Source organism: Stegodyphus dumicola, chromosome 6 (assembly GCF_044657685.1).
Source record: "Stegodyphus dumicola isolate Sdum_Otavi_A_Nest chromosome 6, ASM4465768v1".
Classification (NCBI taxonomy): domain Eukaryota; kingdom Metazoa; phylum Arthropoda; class Arachnida; order Araneae; family Eresidae; genus Stegodyphus; species Stegodyphus dumicola.
In genome coordinates, this window is record NC_140773.1 from 76,648,761 (window position 1) to 76,673,034 (window position 24,274).

Consider the following 24,274-nt stretch of genomic DNA (forward strand, 5'->3'; position numbering starts at 1 on the left):
CGCGAGGTAAATTTTAAGAAAAGCTATGCCGTAAAACTAAGACTACATTGGCACGTACATTTAACTATGAGTAAATGGATATCTCGGTAATTTGTATTGAAGTTGAATAAATGTAACTGACTACTATATTAGCTGTAACCGTAATTCCATCCTCTTGTTTACATTGCGTTTGGAGAAAAGTATAGGTTACTACATCATATCATTTATCGACACTGTTGGCGATATTGATTTGGTTAAAATTCTGGGTGGGCTATACTGAAGTTGTGACAAAGTTTGTAACTTCCTACCTACCTTACTGCTTGAATGTGCTCATCCAGCACACGGCGCCGCGAATGTATTCATTCGACGCGGACGATGGGCCTGTTTGACGATGGGACGATGGGATGTAGATTGCCCAAATAAATAAAGTAACCCAAATAAATGCATTTAGATCTTCGAATTGTTCCACCTTCTCTTTCAGATATCCAGCACAGTTGTCTTAAAAATTTACAATGGTTCATATAATGCAGGTGCGTAGCTAGAGGGGGGCAAGGGGGGCATCTGTCCCTGGGCGCAGAATCCAAAGGGCGCCAAACTGATGTTACGACATTTTAGAATTAAAAGTTTTCCATCTTTGGCAAGCAGTAGGGGGCGCGAAATCTTTAGTTCTCCCTGGGCGCTGAAAACCCTAGCTACGACTCTGTTATAATGTCATTTTTTCTCGTCAATCCTTTCTCTTCTAATTGGGTAATCAGCAAACGTACTTCATTGGACAAAATGTATTTTATGCTTCTCTCAGTGTATTTATGTATTCAATCATCCAATTCAGAAGATACTTCCAATGCTGTAACAGTCTGTTCTTCTACCTGCAGAATTGCTGCTTGAAACACCACAGCGATGTTATGTACGAAATAGAGCCACAATTCAGCACAGTGATTCTAAAAAAAAGTTGTGGATTAGGGTGGAGCACTTCCCTTCCGACAAGAAACAGTATTTCAGTGCAGGGAACTATTTTAAAACTCTCTCTAATGCAGGCATTAGTGATAACCATCTAGTTTTCCCATATCCTAAAATGCGCTGGTACTCTACACAGGCAAAGTCGCAAAATTCTTTGAATGACTCAACACGAACAGTGTAGATATAGAAATAATAATAAACGTTCATAGTAACTGCTTCCACATCAATTTGCAAACTATCTTCTGCTGTTTGGATTGCGTTGTGGACGATATGAGCAGCACAAGCAATACCTAGTAGTTTTCTCCTAAGGGTACCTTGTAATATAGCAAAAACGTTGTTTCTACCTCTTTTTTTTCTTAATCCCCTGAAATTCGTGTTAGCGTTGTCTGCGCAGAAGCCAACAGTCTTTCTCGTCAGACCATGCCGTTTTAATGCATTTACAAGAAAATTGCAAATCGTCTGTGCTGTTTCTCCAGAAAGAGATTGCATGTCCAGAATTTTAACTTTCACGCCTGACAGTGGCACAAAATATCTCACTATCACAGGAAATAGCTTGACATCCTTATGGTTCGACGCGTCTGTAGACACTGTCACAAAATTCGCGACATTTAATTTTGCCTTGACTGGTTCATTATGTATCGACAAAGTACATTCGTGACAATGGCTTCACATTTTGTTCGTACGCAAGTGAATTTTGGATTAAAACACTTTTGCATTAATTTGGAAGTACAGGCCATCGACCTAAAGCTCTGATTGAGATAAATCGTGTGGTACGCAAAGGTACCTTCTGTAGCAGCCAACCGAGCTCCTTTTTCACCTAACTCAGATCTTGAAAAAAAATTTGTAATTGCACTTGACGATGCCGACATCTTCAGGGCATTTTTGTGACGATCCGTATTCAAATGCTTTATTATATCTCTTCGCCCGCTGTGAGCGACGGAGAAATGTAATGCACATTTGTCGCACTTCACGTCACTATCGGTTTGCTTTTAACCTTCTTTATGAATGGAAACTCGCTTTATAATTCATCGCTGAATTTCGACTTTCGTTTTGGCATGACTGATGCTCAATGAAGACTCGGGTAATGTCACTCACATAAGAAAAAATAAATAACTACCGAAACACGACAATCGCGCGCACAAACCGCGAGCTGGAGATAATTTTTTCCCCCCGTAAAGTGTTACCTTCCTTCGCTTTGAAAGCGTTGAGTTTGTTAATCAAAAATTCTTTAATGTCTGACAAAATATGAAATAGATAATAAAACAAATTCCAAATTAGGGTGGAGGATTAAGTTATTCAAAATTTGATGGCTCCAGTTACCGTTGTTTTTACAATGAGAGAAGCATACATACAATTTATGCAGATTCTTCATTATTTAATTTATTTAAATATAATACAGGGTTGTAATATTTGGTGGCAGCAGTTTGAAAAGTGAATTAACGCAAATGCCCAAATGAAATTAGTAGCCTTTCTGGTCTAACGCTCTTTGGGCTAAAAATTATGAAACCTTTCAGATTTTATATTTCGCCCCAAGGAACTTTTTTTAACGTTTTATTCGTTACATTTATTTATTAAATATCATGTTCTTAGCCCTTAAACCACATAAAGTTCAATTCACCAGCAATATCACAAAATATTTAAAAACAGCATATCTTTAAAATTTCCAATAGACAGTCCCGAACGCTGGAGATAAAGATATGTTTTTCCCGCACAGTGTTGACATTGCCAGCTTTAAAATCTTTGAGTTTGTTAATCAAAAATTAGTTCAAGTTTTAAAAAATATAAAATAAATAATAAAACAAATTTGAAATTCAAAATTCGGGCTTGCAGGTGCCTATGTTCGGGTGGAGGACTGCGTTAATCAAAATTGTATGTATCTAAATACGTTTGTTTTTCGCAGTGCGAGAACATACATATTCTTCATTATTTAATTTCTTTAAATATGATACAGGCCGATAACTTCGTATTTAAATATTAAGCTACACTGGGCTAACGCCCATATTGGTTTTATTGGTAAGGAGAGGGCTGACAGCCTGGCCAAGCAGGCCGTCTCAAATGCCAGTGTGCAATTGATATTGAAGTAACAAGTTCGAAGAAAATTGCTGTTAGAAGAATGAAAGAGTTTTACGTTAACAAATGGAAAACTCAGTATTTCTCTTCACCTAAAAACAAAGTATTTATGGAACTAATTAAAATCACGCGTAAGATGAAATGTATGAACAATATTGACATTAATCAGGTTTTACCTCGACATGGTAGGTTTCCTTTCTATTTCAACCGATGTAATCAGCAGGAAAATAAACTATGTAATAGTTGTCAGGTTGATGGTGATGGTTACCCAGTGAAAAATCTTTTCTCAACAATGAATAGTCATTCTTCTATTTTGAACAAATCTTTTGCATAAAATGGTAAAAATAAACATCCAGGGAATTTGCTAAATTTTCAGAAATACATTAAAATCTCAAGAAACTTTACTTAAAATATTTTTTTCTGCTATTCGATGCTGCAAGTAATAAAATTTTGAGAGTTTTAGTTTCTTCATTGGATAAAGATACGTGAAAAAAAAAAATTATTTCAACTTTAAAGAACTGAACATAAATTTGGAAAGACTCGCTTCATTGTATTATCGTCCAGTTTGTGGAAAATTTGATCTCTGTAACTTTTAAGGGGATAGCTTAAATGAAAAATGGGAAAGTTTAATCCATAGTGACAAATATCTCGAGAGAGTTAACTAAAAGCTTACGAAAATGAAACTAGATTTACCAAATCCTAGAAAGTCGTCTAATTAATATTTTAAAATCATTCTTGTTTTAGGAAAAAGGGACGAGTTTGTTTTACAGTCATTGAAAATTTGAAATCTTTAAAACAGATATATTTTACAACCATTGAAAATCTCAATTCTTTAAAATAGATATATGTTACAATCATCGAAAATTTCAAATATTTATGATAGATACATTTTTGGATGTTAGAATTTTAAGGTTCTTTACGTATCGCAATAAAATTAATTAAGAAAATCAGTTTTCTAAATGAAGTATTGAGAAAAATATACATAAACTTATGAAATATAAAAAATTAAATATGAAAAAGTAGATTTCATTTCAAATAAATTTTAAACGCTAATCAATCCTATTACCTTTGAGATACGAAATTAAGAAAAATAGTGTGACGTAATGATATCATAATCTTAAACTCGAAGAACGGATATTTCCCCTTCTTTTCATACTGTAGCATATTTAAAAAAATTAGAAACCCGCCTAATTAATATATTAATATATTAATATTAAGAAGGGAAAGAGTTTATTTTATCATTTGTAAAAATTTCAAAATTTTGTACCCTATACATTTAAGATGTTGAAGTTTTAAAATTGACGTCAAGTAGTCGAAAAAATGAGGAAATTTTTGAAAATTCACTAAGAAATCAGAAATTATGTTAAGATTTCAATATATTATTTCAGATGAAGAAATTAAATTCTTTTGCAGCGGATAATTCCGAGCAGCATTAATGTTCATCAATGACCGCGGGAAACGGTATTCCAGCTATGTCGTTCACCCCTGGAAATCAAACATTTACGGAAACGATATGAGCGCTTTAATAACTAACAAGCGGAACTGAAGGTGGATACAGTAGTATGATATCATAAAAAGGGGGATTTCCAAAGACTCATAGTTGTTATGAAAAGTATTGATTTTTAGGCCTTTACATTTTGACCTTTCAGCAGTGCTTTTCAATAGCTTTCAAAAAGTGTCTGGACAAAATAATGGGTATTTTGTTGAGACATCTTTGGATAAAACCAATGCAAAATAAAGATGTTTATGCTACACCTTTAATACCCTGCTTGAAATCTGCACAACAACCTATTAATGATTTTACTGTATTCATTAATAAATCCCCTCCCCTTTTTTGGCTAATTTTGCAGTTTAAAAATCGAAAAGGGAAAATTATTCGAAGCAGAGAACTTTGTAGGAGAGAAAAGGAGCTCTTATATAAACAGAAATCAGAAATACATAAAAATCTCAAAAAACTTTATTTCACGTATTCCCCCCCCCCCCCCCGTCCAATGCAAACAATAAAATTCTGAGAGTTTAGTTTTTAGAATTGATCGTTTTAATACTGTTTGTTATTCTCATATATATGTACATATATATATGCATTTATAAATAAATTTCGAAATTTAGTTATCAATTATTATTTTGACCTAAAAACTCTCAAATGAAAAAAAAAAAAAAAAAAAAAAAAAAAAAAAAAAAAAAAAAAATGATAAAAGAGTCTTTAATTTTCATACCATTAAACTAAAACACTGAATTCTAATATCTTTAAAAAGTAATTAAACTATATCCATAAATAAATTTGCCATTATCAATCGGATTCTGAGAATTAAAAATATTTTCGCTGCCATTGGTGACCTACAACAAGAAATTCAGAATTAAAACATTACGCTTAATAATCAGATTCCTCTTAATTTCATTAATTTAACTACTCCAAAAATTACACATTAGGTCGTTTTCATTTTTATACTTACTTATGATAGGAAATACTGATGAAAATGGTAGGAAATACTTACAGGTATTTATTGGATTTAAAAGCAGCACCTGTATCTCTGCTAAACAAACAGCCATTCCTATTCTGTCCCATTACACGTCAAAAAATGGGCGAAAACTTTTACTGTTACTTACCTTTTTCCTTTTCACAAGTTTTCTTTCTCCCATTTTCATCCAAGTTACTTCTTGTTATAAATTACTACATTCAAGACAACTATTCTTAAATTTCTATTTTTCACACAATTAAAATACTTTTACTAAATTATCTATAAGTTTAACTAAAATTACTGATTTTCAACCCCAAAATAATTTTAATTAAAAAATTAAATTTAGGTTAGTTTATAATTCTAATTTCCTTTTGATTCCTTTTCACAAATTCATTTTTCATAAATTTTCGTTTTCTGTGATAGAAACTTAATCGCTGTTTTACACGAGTAAAACAGCGATTAAGTACACGAGTTTTTTGCTTCAGTATTTTCATTTTCATTTTCTTTCAGTGGCGTAGCTAGGGCGGGGCAAGGGGGAACATCTGTCTCCGGGCGCAGCATTCAGAGGGCGCCAAATTGATGTTACGAAATTTTAGAATGAAATGTTTCCGTTCTTGGTGCAGGGAAAGGGGCGCAAAATCTTCAGTTGTTCCCCTGGCGCTGAAATCTCTAGCTACGCCTTTGTTTTCTTTAATATCTATTTTAATTTATTTATTATTTTCTTCTCCTTGTATTAAAAAAGTAAATTTATTATAATATAAATCTCTCTAAACTACGTCCTTTACTGATTAAACAGAGTCGTATGATTCTTACATAACGCTATGATGCATGCATTTACACAAAGTTTCTGCGAATAAAATTTCAGTTAATACCGAAACTTTTTTTTAATATCCAGTAAGAAATTTCAGAAATGAAACTCACTTTGAGCTGAACTTTCGTCAGGGAAGTGACGCATTCCTGCTCTTGGTTGCTTTCTTGTGAACAAACACCTCACCGCTCAGCTGTTCAGAATGTGCTTCTTAGGAATAAAGAAAAATGTGTTTAATCGGCCATTATTGCAAGAATTTGAATCTTCTGTTCTAAATTATTTCACACACTTCTAGGCGGATATATGTATTTCAGAAATAGCTGGAAGCATTCTGTTCAAGCATATATCGGTAATTGGCCGAACTCAGCTACATAAATATTAAATCAAAAATAAAGAAGAGGAAAAAATTATGTATTTGAGGTATTACCCGGTAACTCACAAAATCTAGAAAATAAGTGTTCTTCAAATGCAATTATTCTTTCCCCTCGCCGAAACCAGTCTAAAGAATCACTCTTTCATCATTAACTTTTTTTTTAAAAGAATTTCTTATAAAGCTTCTATTGTAAAATTTAATCAGAGCCGACATCTAGTCAAGAAGTTAAAAATGTGCTTTTTTACACCCTCGTGCTTTTTTATACCCTCGTTTACTTTCCTCGTGCTTTTTTACACGGTCAAAGTGAGTTATTACAGTAGTATCAGTATAGTCTTGAAGGTTGATACTTATTTCACCGACTTCTGTAGAATGCAAAGTTTTAATACAAGGTATTTTCTTACGTCTCACTTCAACTAGCAGAGAGGTAACATCCTGAATTAATGGGTTTGTTGTTAACTTTGATATCATTGGAGTAATTGTGTAACTGCAAATGTACACCAAATTTTTATTTGATTTTATAAGTAATATCATTAATCATAGTTTCTTTTCTACTGCAAGATATGTAGAATTGAATCTAAAAATTTTTAGAATTTTGGTACACAACACAATAAAATTTTATTTAACCAAATAATTAAACTTATATTTTTTTAACTGTTTAAAATCTGAATATTTTTCGATATCTATAGATAATATTAAATATTATAACAATTATAAATGCATTACTTTGCGTTCTTTAGATTAAAAAAAATAAGACCGAATATTTAATGATAACATAAATAATCGAATATCTAATAATAATATAAATTTTACCTTCTTAAGTTTGGTTGAAAATAATTTAACAATGAATTTTATTATAATTATTATTCATAAATTAAGTGTACTTGCGAATGTGAAATTTAATTGCATTATTCTTCCATTACTGAAAACTCGGCTGTATGGGTAAGAAACAGTGCTCGTACAGTGAAACTATTCTGTACCATTTTCAAAATCAATATTTTGGAAAACAGATTGAAATTAGTTTTCACCTTCTTTACGTAGATGGCAGCACTAACAGTCATATCGCTTGAAGGTTCGGGTTATGCTATTGATATACAGTGGTACCTCGACATACGAGTTTAATTCGTTTTGTAACCTTGCTCGTATGTCAAGTTGCTTGTATCTCAAAGTAGTTTTCCCCATTGAAATTAACTGAAATGCCATAATCCGTTCCAGCTCCCCAAACACCACCTCAGTTGTTTTTGTTAAGTGTTTTTGAATAAGAAAAATGTATTTACAAGAAGAAAGATTTATTTATAAATAACAAATACACATTCTATAAAAACATAATTAAAAGAAAAAAGGGAAGTGCTTACGGAAGCGCTTAATTTTCGTCTCTGTTCTTCGCTTTTTACGGTCATGCTTTGCTCATTTTCACCCGCAAATCGTTAGAAAAAAACTGTCCAAGGAGGTTTGTTTCTTTCTCCCTTTAAGGATATTGCAGAAATGAGTTAGGCAAGTTTCGTTGAACAACTCCGATGCACGACCACTTGCAACTTTTTCGGGATGATTTTTATCTACGAACTCTACAACTTTCTCCCACATTCCCAAGATCTCCTTTATATCTCTTGTAGGGATAACCTTCTCCATCTCTGGCTCCTCTTCAAAACTAATTTTCCGTTGAACCACCGTATGCTGCTGCGAATGTAGGTCATGTAACTGAGGTGGGAGAAACTATTAGAAGCTGCACACGACACCAACATAGGCGCGCATGTTGCGGTCGCGAGCAGCGGTGTAGTGTGCGATTCTTGTATCTCAAATCTTACTCTCATCTCAAAGCAAAATGTCGCTCGCTCGTCGGCTCGTATCTCAAAACACTCGTATACTAGGGCACTCGTATATCGAGGTACCACTGTATGTCATTAACATCCAATACGTGTCTCTTATACGCAAAAGAAAAGGAGTTTATCTCCGCGTAACTTGATAACATGCCGTGATGCCGGAAATCAGAGTTCTGCAATCAGCAGATGCTAAGAGAAGCTAGGCTTGTTTGTTTTGCAGTTAAAATGCTTGAGTGCACGCCAGCTAGTAAAAAACGTTGGCGTCGCTGGATCCGGTTGGGAAGTTAATAAGAACTTTTCTGTTATACAGGAAAACAGACGTAAAACAATTCTCTGCAGAAAGATATGGATGGGAGAAAGTTGAATATTGGTCACTCTCAAATTGAATGAGTTAGTTTTATTACATTTAGAATTCTGTTCTTGTTTCCAAAATAAGTACTGTCAGTTAAAATAAATAAATAAATTAAAAATAAAAAATAAAAAAAAAAAAAAAATAAAACTAAAAATTAAAAAAAAAAAAAAAAAAAAAAAAAAAAAAAAAACAACCCAAAATGTATCAATCTATTTTGTTCTTTGTTTATTGAAAAATCTAATCTAAAAGGTATGTTTCGTTTATTTAAAGAAATCTTATTGCCCAGTCCAACATGGTGGTAAATGCAGGGTGGCCTGTATAGATTTGTTTTCGGGTTTGAATCCCGAAGAACACATGAATACTTATGAATGCATGCTGTCTTACATGGATGTGTATTTCGTTTCAGCATGGAGGTTTTTAAAATATACTCGAATGCCTTATGATGACAATAGTGACCGCTATATCACCATCTGAACGCTCCCTAAGTGCCACAAAAACCTTCACGAATAACAGGAGCAAACTTTTCTTTCTTGAACGCCCCAAATTCTTGGACCTGACCGAAATTTCATTTTAATAACGACAAACAAATCATTATTTAGAGAAGGATTATGTTTAGATAAGGGTATACCAAAAGTAAAATTGCACTACAGTCGAAATAAGTTGATGATGAAAATACATTTTCACGCTGGAAGTATCAGATTGGCTCATTTAATCTTTCAATAGAAAACTGTGCGCATTATTTTGTCCAATGACAGAAAATATTCAAATATTTTCGTTGATTCCTAAGTAAATAAGATTGATATTTAGTACAGAAAGAAAGAAGTGTCTAGAGGAATAACTCTGGAACCCCACCTCCCCAGACGTTTTTAAACATACTGTATATTCCTGGCTTGTGGCATATTTTAAAAAGATAACTTTCTAGTAATTTTACGAAAAATTATGTACATAAAAATGTGGATAAATGAAATTCTGGTGGCCATTTAGCATGAAACTAGCTAGCAACTCACTAATGGAATAATTATCGAATGCCTTATGGTGTAGTGGCCGAAATCGCTACACAAACCCGGGTTGAAATGAAAATACAAGGTTGAAATGAACTTCTAACTCAAGTTCTAACATTAACATGAATTTTACTAAAATAAAAACATTAACAATTGCGGTTTATGACGATGTGGGACTTGGATAAATTCAGTTCTATAATTTCAGAAATTTGTTAAACAAGAATGTGCGCTATTGACTGCATATACTCGGAGTCATAGTTCTAACTGGCCAAAATGCCCATAGTTCGAACAGGAAGGACCTGGCTCTTCTCAGTAAACCACCTTACTTTCATGCTGCCAAAACTTTACTCACTCTCGCTGTTGTTACCTCCGCTGAACTCCGGGGGGGGGATTTTTTACTCGTACATAATAAAGGTGTCCATATTCCGACGCCGGTGAAACACTCTCTGGAACCGTTGGAGTGATCTTTGAGACTGCAACGAAATAATTGATAAAGGAACCTCGTTACAACCGGATTTCTCCTCTGGTGTGGAAGAGATATCATTGCGTTCGGAAATCAGTCATTCTGGGCAAACTAGACAAAGAACCTCTATGCGACCTTATTACAACTCGACTCATAGAAGAATTTTCCTAGACTATTGAAGTACTTTTCACTGCTTCAAGAACAAAAGTGAATTTAAGTGATAATAGAGAAGCCAGTTACTTTATCTATACTCATTCTTAGATTACACCATCTTGAGACAAATAACATAAAAGCAGATATACAATAAAAAGATTTAAACTACTACTATTTTCTGCCGCAAAGTACATCACTCAGTTTTGGAAACTAAAATTTTCTAATTCCCACTTCGAAACTAAGCATTCTCCAGATTTTTACAAAGTACTAGTACTTACTAGAAAAACATTTGATTCTAACTATTTTAAAAAAGAAACACTCGATGAAAATAATTTTGAATTAAAAACATATAATGCCCAAACACTACAAAAACTTTTGCAACAATTATCATTTTCCTCGAAACGATTTGCATTGAATCAACCAAAGGATAAGGAATATTAGATTCTACCTCGATATCCTCCACATTCTCCTCCATCATCAGATTCAGAAACTCGGAGCGCTGCTGATAGGGTTTCATCAAATTCACATGTTAAATGGTATCACTGTTACGCTTACCCAGAATTTCTACAGTTTAGTTGGTTTCAGAAATCACATTAGATACCTTCCCTTGTCCTACCAGTTTACCGCCATTTTGTGAGGCTTAGACGTCGCTAAAACAAGCACGAGATTCCGGACCTTAAACCTTAACCGTAACAGCGTTGCGATCATATTAGAGTTTCCTTTTACTCTGACACTCTTTTATCCTCTCTACAGCCAACGCCTGACCCTTTTTTAATCTATTTACCAAGTCTAAGACATACTCGACCACAGCGGGAACTGAATTTTCTTTCTCTAGCCAATTTTCGTACACGATCGTTTTGGGGAGTTCTAAAATTTTTTCCGTGCACGAATTCACAGGGACTAAAATTTAAGTCCTCTCTAGTTTTTTGTTGTAGAGCAAGAAGGATGAGAGAACATGAATCTGTCCCCCGGGATGAAATCCATCAAAATTGGGACGGAGACGCACAGTTAATGCAATAGGATTTTATCTTTACGAACAAAGCTAGAATTCTGGTACTCTGCTGTCATCTATCTGTACCTGCCTATTGAAGAAACGAAGGTTAGCTCGCGGTCTCGCATTGTCCTGCGAAAGAAATTTTGAAGGCATGGCAGAGCCACGAGCATTAAAACCTCAGCAGGGTATAACTGGCTAGTCAAAGTATCAGGTATGAGGATTAAAGTGAATGGAACGTGTAGTCATTCTCCCCCCCCCCCATACAAATTTGCTGGGAGGAGCACAATGATGAATAAAGCAAATTTTCAATTTTCTTTCCCTTCGACGCCTTGACAAAAGGACATGATCATCAAGATGCTGTAAGCAAAAACCGTATTCGTGAGAAAAGATTACATTATATCATCGATGCATCAACACCGACAAGAATGTCGATTGTCTGAAGCATTAGTTAAGTAGGAATGTTTGAGATCCCGCACGTTACACTGCGAGGCCCTCTTCTCTTCGACTGCAAATTCTTATAGGATTCATTGGGGTTCAACTAATGCAAGAGGTAACTGCACGTTGCAATAATCGCCAGTCCCGGTAAACTACGAATTCTCCAGACTGAAGTCTGAGAGATACTGGTATGAGTTCCTTTTTCTTACATGAAGCATAACATAACCTCCAACACGAAAAACAATGAGTAACAATCAGTAATGTGACAGAGTAAGCGCACTTTTTGACACTGTTTCAAATTCTTCCTTTCTTCAAATCTGCCTTTTGGCATTGCTTTGTTATTTTGTCTATGATGTACACATTCCATATTCTGCCTTTCGTACAAATGTAAAGTTTATTGTAAGCTTTCTTCATGGTGTCGCAGTTTTAATGAGGAGAGGTGCAAACGATTTTTGTTGGGAAACGTATTTCAACGCAATCTTGAAATGCACATATTTATTGTAGTTACACTTTTGTGATGGTTAAATTAAAAACATAAAATATTAACTTAAATTTTCTAAATTTGTTTAATACTTACATTAAAAACAATCTAACATTTTATTTCTCACATGCCTTTAAGCCGTGCAGTTTGCAGCTTTCCCTGACTTCTTTCTGTTCCTTTTAGTAATTTTGCTTCGATTTTCAGATTTTTTAATCTGAAATCTGTAAAAGTTCCCAACTATGAGATCTGATTTAAGAGAGTCAAAGTCCTTCTAACTTGGAAGCGTACCGAGTAGTTAAGACTGTTGAGCACCTGCAGTTCGATTTAACTTCGAGTCCCATCGCACTAGCTCAATTGTTTTCGTGGATTTTCTCATATATAATTTAATAGCAAGGTATGAAATCCGACATTCTAATAGAATACCTAGGCACTTTATAGAATGCGGAAACTGGCCGGCTGTGTATAAAACCATTAAACATTTCACACGTTGTCTAAGTATTCTATAAAAAGCCAAATGACAAACCGCAAAGTATGAAACACATCTTTATGTTATATAACGCCTAGGGAAAGCGTATAATAATTCGTGCCATATATTTGCAATCGTAATAAATGTGACAGAGCATAGTGTCTACCATCTTGAACTTTTGAAAGAATTTTAAAACAACTATACGAGATCACAATTCATTTTATGTTCTAAAAACTAGTTTAGAATTGAAGATATTCCTGACCACGAAATTCCTCTATGGTCAGTTGCATTTGCTCAGTCTAATGGAAGCAGCCATGAATTCCTTCATATGCGAAACGAAGTGCCGAAATGTGAAATGTTTGTATGTGAAAAAAGTAATAAAGTGAAATCAAATCTCGCTGAAGTCCGCTTGCAACAATAATTTTAATTTCTTATTTTTTATACAAAAAGTTTGTTTTCTTTAATAAGAAAGGCATAAATTTCGTTTCGCACAAATTTAATTTTCGTTATGTATTTTGAATAAGCATTATTTTAATTGCACTTTCTCATTCATTTTTTCAAAATAACATTTGCATTTGAGGAATGCACTTCTTTTAAAATAATAGCTTTATCATGACCTTTTTTACAAACTTTGCCTAAAGAGCATTTGTCATTTTATAGAATGCCTAAATATTATATACAATGCATTGTAATTATTATGTAGGTAAAATACATAATAATTCTCATATTTCATACTCCGCCTAAAAATACTATACATTCTATAAAATACCTATTAGATATTCTATAAAATGCAGACGTTTCCTACTGTGTCGGTAACGTTCATGAAAATGAGCAAAATTCCCTGAGAACGTTCTCCACGATAACATCCCTATCCTTAAACAGATTGCTCTTTTATACTTTAGATTATGTATCAAAAGGTCTTTCTAATTTGTAGACAGACATACTAAATTTCAGAAAAAATAAATTAACTCAAAATTACAGATCTTAGCTTTCATCCTCATTCAAATACTTTTGAATAAAATATGATGAAACAACACTATTCAGTAATAAATTTCTGTTGAAATAAAATAGGTATTATTAATTAAGAGCTGTTATTTCAAAACTATGATAAAAACTTTACGTAAAATTTTGCTATATTTGCGAATGACAATCAGCGTTTAAGCCAAGAGATAAGGTTTTGTTAAAGTTAAAAATAAGCCTAATTTAAAATCGTCCTACAAATTCAGCTCTATATATACATATATGTGGTATTTTAATTGCCAGAAGTATGAGTAATTGGTCATTTGACTTTTCAAGTTAAGATGAATGCCAGCTAAAGATTGCAATAATGATGTACCTTTGCTGAATATCTGTGTTTCTTGCTATAGGCTATGTATGCTGAATATGCTGAATATCTGTGTATGGTATGCTGAATATCTGTGTTTCTTGCTATTTTGAAATTTTGTGAAACCGTTATTTTCTAAGGTATTTTCGGTATTAATTATAGATAATAAATCTATTAGCACATGGTGGTCATCTACTGTTATATGAAATACGTAGTTGTTTTCATTGACGTGGCAGTACAAAACATGAATCTTTTATTGTCTCACTTCCGTTTAAACCTCCTTTCTTTGAGTAATGTCAGGGTTAAGTATGAAATGTGCATGAAACCAAACTCACATCACATGACTCTCTTCCGCCAACCAGCTTTCACCGAAATGATCAGAACTTGATTTCTCCGCCAGCACCTCACAGCAGCCTCATAGCTATTGCTACTCGACGATCTTCAGACTTATTGTTTAAAGTATTTACATAATTATAGTGACTTTAAAAAAACGAAAAGGAAGAAAAGAAGTTAACGAGGTAAAATTGGTTTGGTTTTGGTTTATTTAATTATGGCAAAGCACACTAGGGCTATCTGCCTAAGGAGAGGGATGCCTTCGTGGAGGACTTTTTAAGGAAAACTGGCTCGTATACACGTTACACATGGGGAAAACCACGAAAACGCCCCTGCAGCCAGCCCGTTCGCGGGATACGAGCCTCGGACCGAACTACCAATGTTCAGCGACTTTACCGCTCGGCCGCTGGTGGGCCCCAGGTAAAATTGAATTAAGTTCGCCGCAAATTTCCACAAAATCATTTATAAAATGCAAACACGAATTTATCCTGAGGAATTTGTTGAAGATGATGTTGAGCAGTTACATTTTAGATCCTGTTTTGCAGAAGAAAAGAAAGTAGCAAGTAGCAATCTATCTAGGCCTAGGAGTAGAAAGCAAGTGACTTCTGTTCAAGATGAAATCTTAATTCAGAATAGGTTAGTTTCCGTTTCAATGCATTTGATTGGATAATTCATAACGTGTAAAATTTTTATTTGCTGTTTTAATTCCATTTACTTCACCAGGGATATGTTAGGGACAGATGATATGGATTAGTCTCGAAATTACGCTGTTCAGAGGAGTTATTACTATTTTTAGAACAGAGAGGGAAAATACCGAAATTAAAATTAAGCATTAAGTGACTACTGCTAACTTAAATTATTTATTATGTATCATTAAAGACATAAAGTAAGAAATTTAGATCTAATAAATATTTCAAAAAGACCAGAAATTGAAATTCCTAATTAATAAATTTCAAATAATTATATAATGCAACAAAGAATTTTAAAATGTTAAAACCAAAAAATTTCAAACACGCAAAATCCCACTTCTGTATATATATATATATATTGAAGTGGGATTTATGGGAATGAATTATTTGTAAATTATTTCGAATTCGTATATATTAAACAATTTGGGAAATCATACTTTTCCCGAAAATTGCTGTTTGGTTATTAAGTACTATGTGCTCGATTACCTGCTGCAAATAAAAAGTAACTACAGTTGTTTTAAATTTATTTTTTTTAAAACAATGAACATACAAAGTCAGTAGCAACAAGTTTTACAATACACTTATGGGATAAATACAGTAATAAATAAAAAATTACCCCAAAGTACACAAATGCAGCATTTCAAAAAGGAATAACGTAGCAGTAGATAAATATCTACTCGCAACTGTAAATTCATTCTCATTTGAATGAATCACCATATACCATGACATCTTTAAAAAACAGCAACTTTGACATCAAAAAGTTTTTGAGGAAAGAAATTCATTGTAGAAAAATTACAAAACCTACTCATTCGTGTACAGAAAGGAGCAGCATATTGTTGCGCATTGAGAGAAAATACTGATAATATTTGTTTGCACATGTTGTTTTACTGAATTGAACATCTTACAAAAGTTTCTTTTCGATTAACGGTTACACGAACATAGGAATTTAATTTCATCTATTTAACTGTTTGTATTTAATGATATAAAGATTAAGGAATTTTCAAAATTAGTATTCTGAAAATTTTGGTTAAGACAATAAATAAAATATGATTTGTTAAATATGATGTATCTCAAAAATATTATATCTATAAAATATTTCATTTATATCAAATCTTTATAATAAAACTGCACTGGAAAAACATACATACAGAAACAAAAGTGAATCATGAGACGAAAACATAAAAATGCTCACATCAGGTAGAAAAAAACAAAAGTAATTTAAAATGAAATAATTGTTTTATGAGATCTTATACAGGAATTCAAGAAATGCAGCCTCTGAAGGTCTTGAACATTTTATGACAAGTATAAATAATTTTTTTCTAGTAATTTATGCAATTTTATGTTAATTAAGAAAAACGAATAAAGATGTAACTTAACATAGTACAAAAATTTTGGATGATCTTAGTGTAAAAACTAAACTGTTATTTAAGTTCAAAATAAAATAAATATATTATAGTATGTTGGACTGCAGAACGGGCTTACAGATTGCAGAACGAGAAACAGAATACTGAAAATGAAAGATTATTGGTATTTATTTTAACGTTACATATGATATCTCTGAAATTAAGTTACTGAAATTATGTTGATTCAATTTAAATTAAATTGTTTATAAGTCAACGTATAAAACACTTCAAACTTACAAAAATACAAAAATCCATACATTTTTAATTGTAAGTTTAATGAAAAATTTAAAAATATCAATGCTTTTTCTAATTACAGCTTGCGAAACCATCGCAATTTTGTACCAACTTTTATTATGCCCCATTTTTTTGGCCTGCTTTAGCTATTGATCATCAGTCAGATGCGTTCCTCAAAAATTCAATTTTAAAACAAAGAACATCCTAGGGGGTCTTTAAATATTGTATCTATTTTCTAACAGTTAAAATTTAATTTATTATTTAATTCAAGCCGGCATAATTTACTTTTTGATCGGAGGAATGACTGCTAGCTTTGCTAAAATAATTAGAAATTAAAATTGAGTAGGTTACTTAGACCTCTCAAACATTGAAAAAGCTTTTATAATTACAAAAACGTTATTTCTTTTTGCTTAAAAATACATTCTATAAAGTAATTTTGTTCCAATTTTATTACACTCTTCTGAGGAAATTTTAATTTAAATTTTTGCACTTTTTATTTTATTTACTCTATACTAAGAGCAGAAATGTATATATTTAGTGCGTTTACTTATATCGGTCAAATTTCTTAAAAAGGTAAGCTTCAAAGCGATTTATAAATTATGAGATCAGGGTTAAAAAATATGCGAAATAGTAAAAATTGTTCTAAAAATGCCATTCCCTTTCCTTTACAAGAGATCTAAAAAATCGTTTAAAGGATTGAAAATTATTCATCGCTATCTAAAATTTACAAAATTCTCTCCCAAACTGTAGTAAAAGTATTCCAGAAAATTCTCAGTATACTTTTAAATTTTATGGGCAGTTTCTGTCTTATAATGATAATACAAAATTCAGAATTCATTCTAAATACAAAATTCAGAATTCATTTCTAAATTGTTTTCATGATATGTACTCTTAAACTTTCTCTGTTCTAAAATAATGTAACTCTCGCAAAATGTAGAATCTGAAATCATTATTTCGTGAAAGTCATTAAACAGTTAACATTAAAATAAAAATTTTCTGCGTAATAAAATCTTCAATTACATTAAAATGCTATTCTTAACTGGAAATAAAAACAAAGTTTTTCAGTGGAAGTACGATATATACATTAAGATTACATAATTCAAAATGTATTTCTTTCTTGAAGTTCTAAAAAATTGGCACAGATTAAAAGTAGGCTCAACAATTAACTGAAATTTTCAAGCTGATCAAGCGTAGTTAAGCATAAAATAAGCAATAATTAGCACCTGGGAAGATATACAGATATTTTACCATTTCAAAATCCTTGTCGAGTCCAAAGAAACGACTGATGTCTTACATAAAAATTCCTTCTAAAAGTACTTTGTTTTTATGTGCTGTATAATATATATCCAAAGATTTGCAATTTGGGAAACACTGTGTGGCCAGCCAGAAGAAATTATGAGTATTGTTCGAAAGCTCTATGGACATATCGTAGAATCTTCGGACTTCCATCCAAGAGTTTCGTTCTTGTTTTGTTCTTCTAAGAACTTGAGCAGAGGTTCAAAATATTCCAAGATAGGTCCAGCATCCATCTTGTTTGTAGCGCCTCCTGTCATGATCTTCATAGCTTCGGACCAATGCTCGGAGCTTCCGAGCTCCATTACTTGGCTGCAAAATGAAAACATACATTTGAGTTTTCTTCTACATTTTCGTATTTCGCATTAATTAGAGTCGAATCGTTATTTTAAGTATCAGGATTTAATAATTTTCTCGATGTCTTGCATTTTATTCTCCCAGGTGAGCAGAAAATGTTAGTTTGTTTTCCCAATCTAACAAACTGACAAAAATTTTCAATATTTGAAATTTTTAACATAATCTAATTAATATTATTCTTAAACTGGATATAAACGTGGATATTCTTAAACTGCAGATGAGATCTGTTCACACGTAAGCCAAAATTATCCCCTTAAAAACCTGGGACGAAACTAAGATGTTTTAAAAGTGTTAAATCTTTTCCAACGAAGTGTGGCAATAATAAAATACAGTACTCATATATTAGCTCAAAACAACACGCCGCATTTCGTTGATTTTTACAGAATAATGATAATTTTTAATTGCAGAAAATTATTTATTACACTCCTACATATCGTCATACTCATACACCGTACATTCATACATGCATTCTTTTAAGTAGGTATTTATTCCGAAAATCAGTCGTTAAACAAAGTTCAAGAGAATTTTTATTATCTTTCTTTTGTGAAAGCTTCGTGGTGATCGATTTAAGTACAGGTGCTAAAACCAATTGCTCCACTTAGTGATTCTGTGGTAAAATATCGTATTCATGCAGAAATGCTTCCTAGTTATTAAAACTGCAAGTTTCTAAATTTCGTTAAGTAAAAATTTAGAAATTCTACATTTTGAAAATTGGAATTATCTTATTTTTATCTAATGTAAAGGCTATGTTTAAAAAATGTACATTTGAAAATCTAATTTTGAATTACCTGCGTAGCTATCCTTAGGAAAATTTACATATTACCTTAACTTCCTCAAGGCAGACTTTAATAAAAATACACAGGGTAATTATGATTCGTATGACAACAAGGCATTTTTAATTTCACTGAATAGGATATAGAAGCTATTCTTCAACTAGGATTTTCTTTTTTTTATATCCCATTTTCCTTTTCCAATTCAAAACCCCCATGAGATTTGTGCTAAAATTCAACTTTCATATACTTTTACTAAAAAGGATTGATCTGTCTGATAATTTTCTGTCACAAAATACTTTTGGAGCCTTTTATACTTTGTGCAACACGCGGCTGTAAATCATATGCAGAAGAAATATTAGTATCTTTTAAATGGCTGAAAAAAATCAAACATTCAAAATTTTCTCACCTGAGTATTTGGCCTGCTTCTTTTGATTGATAAATATCACATTTGTACAGAGGACCCGTATGACCTGCTGCATCACAAAGAACTTTATGGAATTGGAATTGTATCACAAAGCTTACGAAATATCTAGAAAAGAATAATTAGAATCAATATTAAAATTAGTACTCTACATTTTAGATTTTTTTTCTTTAAATATGCTTAGAGTTAATTTGTTGAACAGACTTTGGGAAGAATGAAAATTATGTTTTTAGATTATACCTCGATAGAACAAGATTATATATTTCAGGCATATATCTCATCTTACACTGAAAAAGATCCCAACCGTCAAAGAACTGTTCAAAGGAACCACTACAGCTCCAAAAAATTTCCCAAAATCAAGAACAGAATCATAACCAAAGTCATGCGAATATTTTTTAATCTCATTTTTTAAGCATTAACACTAACACTAATTGCCTTGAGTTGAAAATCAAGAAAACATTTGTAGCATTCTATGAAATTAAGCACCAAGCGAAAACATTTTTTCAAAATTTCATTTTATGATTCTTATTTTGACAAGATAATCTAATATTCTCTATTTAGCGTCTAATTTTCAATGGTTGTTGATTCAGCTTATCGTTTGTAATTTTTTGTAATTATTTAACGCTAAAAAAAGAATTATATCGCATGAAAACTGTAAATTTAAGTGCAATTTTAACAGATTAATTTCTTAAATATACATTACATTTATCATTATTAAATTTATGTTCTACAAACACATTAGAAAATTTTATGTTCTACAAAAACGTTTAAAAGCACATAAGGAAAAATTATGCTTACAAATGTAAAATTATTTGCATTCAGTGGACAGATTTTTTTTTCTTTCTTTTCTTTACAATTTGCATATTTAAGTTAAGATTTAGTGGCCATTATTTGGTACATAATGAAAATAATGTGCCACAGGTTAATTTTTTTTTCTTTGTGCATAAGCTTAGAGAAGGCTAATAGCTCTTGCGTTTTTTGAGAAAAGTAATAGGTTCTTTCAGGATAAGAGCATATAGTATTCTGTAATAATGAAGCTTTGCTGAAGTAATTACACAGCAATATTTAAAGAAATGAAATTTTTATGTAGATAAAAGTCAAATTAAAAGAAAGTGAGTACTAATAAAGCATATTTCTTTCAATATCGATCCCATTCATGTAATAAATAAAGTTTCTAAAAAGAGACACAAATTTTTACGAAAACAGTTTCAACACGGTGAATGGGAGTGTTCTGTAATTATAAAATCTAGCATTATATATGGTGTTAAAAAAAGTTCCATACCTTTCAAAACTCACAAAATTTTAATAAAAGATAATTTAGACTAATAATAAAAGCTAATTTAGCACTAAAAAGATAATTTAGCACGAATTTAATGATCCAGACTGCTATTAATCCGTAATTTCCTATGAATTCGGCAATACGAAATTTTTCTGAGAACATCATATTATTGTAAATTTCTGTAAATATTTAAATCCCTTTGATTTCATCATTGTTTTTGTTTATTGTTTTATTTATTTATTCCTTTAATCTTTGCATTTAGGGTAATAGTTTTAGAATTTATTTTGTGTATAAGTGAATTTGGGGCCACATGCGTTCTATAAGTATTTATTTCTTGTATAGGATTGTAGATCTTTCAATTAAGAACCCAAAGACGTTTAAATTGTCAAAATTGCTCAACTAAAACGCAAGATGCGGATTGTCAGGGGGAAAAATGCTCCTCATGAACCTTAAACCCTTGGAGGGATTTTTTTCCAAAGATTCCAGAAGCCCATGCAGTGCCATATAAATACTATTTACAGAGCCAGAAAGAGACGGTAGGTTTTGAGAGCTCGCCGTGCAAAAATGAGTTAATGAATAGAATTTGTATTAGACGAATTGTGCGTTAGCGGTTAGTGTGTGAGTGGATAACGGGAACTTACGTTCTAGTATTTTATGAAAGATTTGTCTATTATCTGCACTTTCTTCGAGTTATTTACAGCTATTTATTTTGTTGTGTTTTTTACTTTATTTTCCCAATAAACTATGAATTTCTTTCTGCTCATCTGCAGTGCATCGTTTTTAAAAATCGTAACCCCGCAGCTTGGAACAGTATTTTTTCTACCAAGGTCCTAATTTTTATTAAAATTGCTCTATCTGTCTTCATTGAAATTTATTGTAATTAAAATTATATACTGTATCATAAATATTTTTTCGAAATTGAGAAAATAATTTTAAATATTAAATTTCACCCGTTAAGATTCCAGGACGCATCCATGTACAACTGAAACAGGTTTCGCATTTGCGATCTTTTTTAAATTCCTCATATTATCGAATGATCATGCTCAGGACTCGTTGCAGTAAATAGTTATATGGTGTAATAGATTTATCATAAAAGAAAATCTCATAGTTTAGAAATTTTATAGGTATCATTTTTCAATTGCGAGAATGTAGTTGTTCAATCGATTACGGCAAAGCTTACGAAGTTTATCTGCCTAAGGAAGGGATGTCTTTGTTGAAGAACTTTTAAGGAAAATACTCAGGTCAACGCACAAGGATGAAAAACGTTTTTGCTCTATCTAAAACCAACAGCAGGGCATTTTGCTTGTTGATCCTTAATTCAAGAATGACCAAAGTCCTGCGGCCGTTTATCCGTAACTTCACCGAAAATGTTGCCCACGGTGCATCACAGAGGACAACTAACATCCTCTCAAGAAAGGATGCATGCAACTACTAATGTCCATGGTTTTTCGGGATTCGAGCCAGCCCAAAAATATGATAATCCGCGCCGCTAACCGCCATATAGAACAGGGTAGCTCGAAAATACTGGCCGAATTAAGACCTAGGTCGAACTAACCATCATTAGCTGTCTTATCCGATAGACTCCTGATTGTCATTTTGTAGAGAAAATAATCAGAAAATGTAAGCAGGTCAGAAAAACAAAGTTTCAGATGAATAAAACTTCATTGATCTGTTAGAATAGATCATATTAGAGCTAAGGTAACACACCATAATATAACTGGTTAATAAATGTAAGCATGAATCCAAAAAATATGTAAAATACAATGCTTACAAATTACCTTCTAGTTGCTTGAAATACAGTTTTGAAACTGTGGGACACTTTTATAGAAATATTAGCATAAATACTGACACCGTGATAATGTGATCATAAGTGACTATGAAAGATTATGATATCATAAGGTCATGAAATTTTGCGGTTTATCTCGTGAGTGTTCAGTGAATTTTGTCTTTTTCCCATGATCAAACTACTAGTTTACCAAGTGCCAACGAAACTTTAACAGTCTGAAGTTAAATTATAACGCAATTACGTAAACAAAGGCTATTAATTTTGGTGGTTAATATTTCCATTTTAGGTGAAATAATATTTATCAACTCATTTGTATCTTTTCGCGGGGTGCTGTTAAATACTAACACTTCCGTAAATTTTATCGCCAAAAACGTGATGGCCTGAAATTAATAACATTTAACACATGAAGTCATTATTCTGAAATTTTGGTTAACGAGAAAAATATAGAAATTTAGATTTTATGTTTGTAAAATGTTCCCACCTGTAGTGTTGAAACTGATTTCATAAAAGTTTCACATTATTATGAGAAATTTTCTAGCTAGAAATAAATGTCTACGACCAATATCTAAGGATATTTCTGCCAATATCAAAATTCTGTGTCTCGATTTCGGGCACACTGTATTGCATAATGCATATTTATAATTCTTACTTACCTAATGTAAGGAACATTTCCAGGCACGTGATATTTTGCACCCGGATCAAAATCGGTATCTGTTCGTTTCACTGGTGGGCAGATACCTTGGTATTTTAATCTGTAAGAGGAATGAAACATAAGTTACTTCCACAGTAATCAACATATTTCTATCTTTAATCGAAATTTAACAAAACATAGATTTGCTCTAAATATAGCCTACTAACTTCCAAAGAAAAAGACGTGGCTTTACATTTAACGTAAAACAGAAAAGTTATCTGTCAAGTGACTTCAAATTTCTCAAAATACTAAGCATAGCTGTTTACTTATGACTATGTTAATTCCACTGCTGGCCACCATAAATGCAACACCCTGAAAGAAGCATGCAAATAACATGAAATTTACAACATGCATTAGCGGAGGTGAGGTATGCAAATGATTAGAATTTCAGCACAGACGCACATCACGCGCGTCTGTGGCGCCATTTCAAAGCGCTATTTAAGGCTTGGTGTTTTCGACAATTTCAAGTTCAGCAATTGCGTTTCTCTTGTGATTTAAAAAAAAAAAAACTTTCAATTATGCCTTGTAGTAAGCAGCGATCATCGTTTGATCAAGTATCAGAGTTCGACAGAGGAAGGATAGTGGCCTACCGAGAGTGTGGATTATCTTTCAGGGAAATCGGTAGTCGTGTTGGATAAAACCAAACAACTGTAATGCGGATATGTGACCGTTGGATGCAGGAGGGTAGGACGGAGCGACGTGTTCGATCGCATCCACCTCAGTGCACCACTTGAAGTGATGACAGGAACATTGTGCGCATGGCAATGACGAATCGCTCAGTCACATTTTGAACCATAGCACATTCAATCTGTAACGCATCATCCAGTGTCTGCGCGTACCATTCGACGCCATTTACAGCAGAGTGGTCTGTCATCAAGAAGTC

At 32.4% G+C, this 24,274-nt stretch overlaps 1 protein-coding gene across 1 annotated transcript in view; it reads right to left on the minus strand.

Moving 5' to 3' along the window:
- Positions 1-15,661: 15,661 nt before the first annotated feature.
- The window catches only part of LOC118195242 (uncharacterized), a 97,121-nt gene continuing 88,508 nt past the window's right edge, over positions 15,662-24,274 (minus strand). The window contains exons 11-13 of the mRNA XM_035366499.2: positions 23,354-23,452; positions 19,621-19,743; positions 15,662-18,396 (exon numbers count right to left, since the gene is read on the minus strand). Coding sequence (XP_035222390.1) covers positions 18,207-18,396; positions 19,621-19,743; positions 23,354-23,452 — 412 coding nt within the window. The 3' untranslated portion in view covers positions 15,662-18,206. The remainder of the gene's footprint in view (positions 18,397-19,620; positions 19,744-23,353; positions 23,453-24,274) is intronic.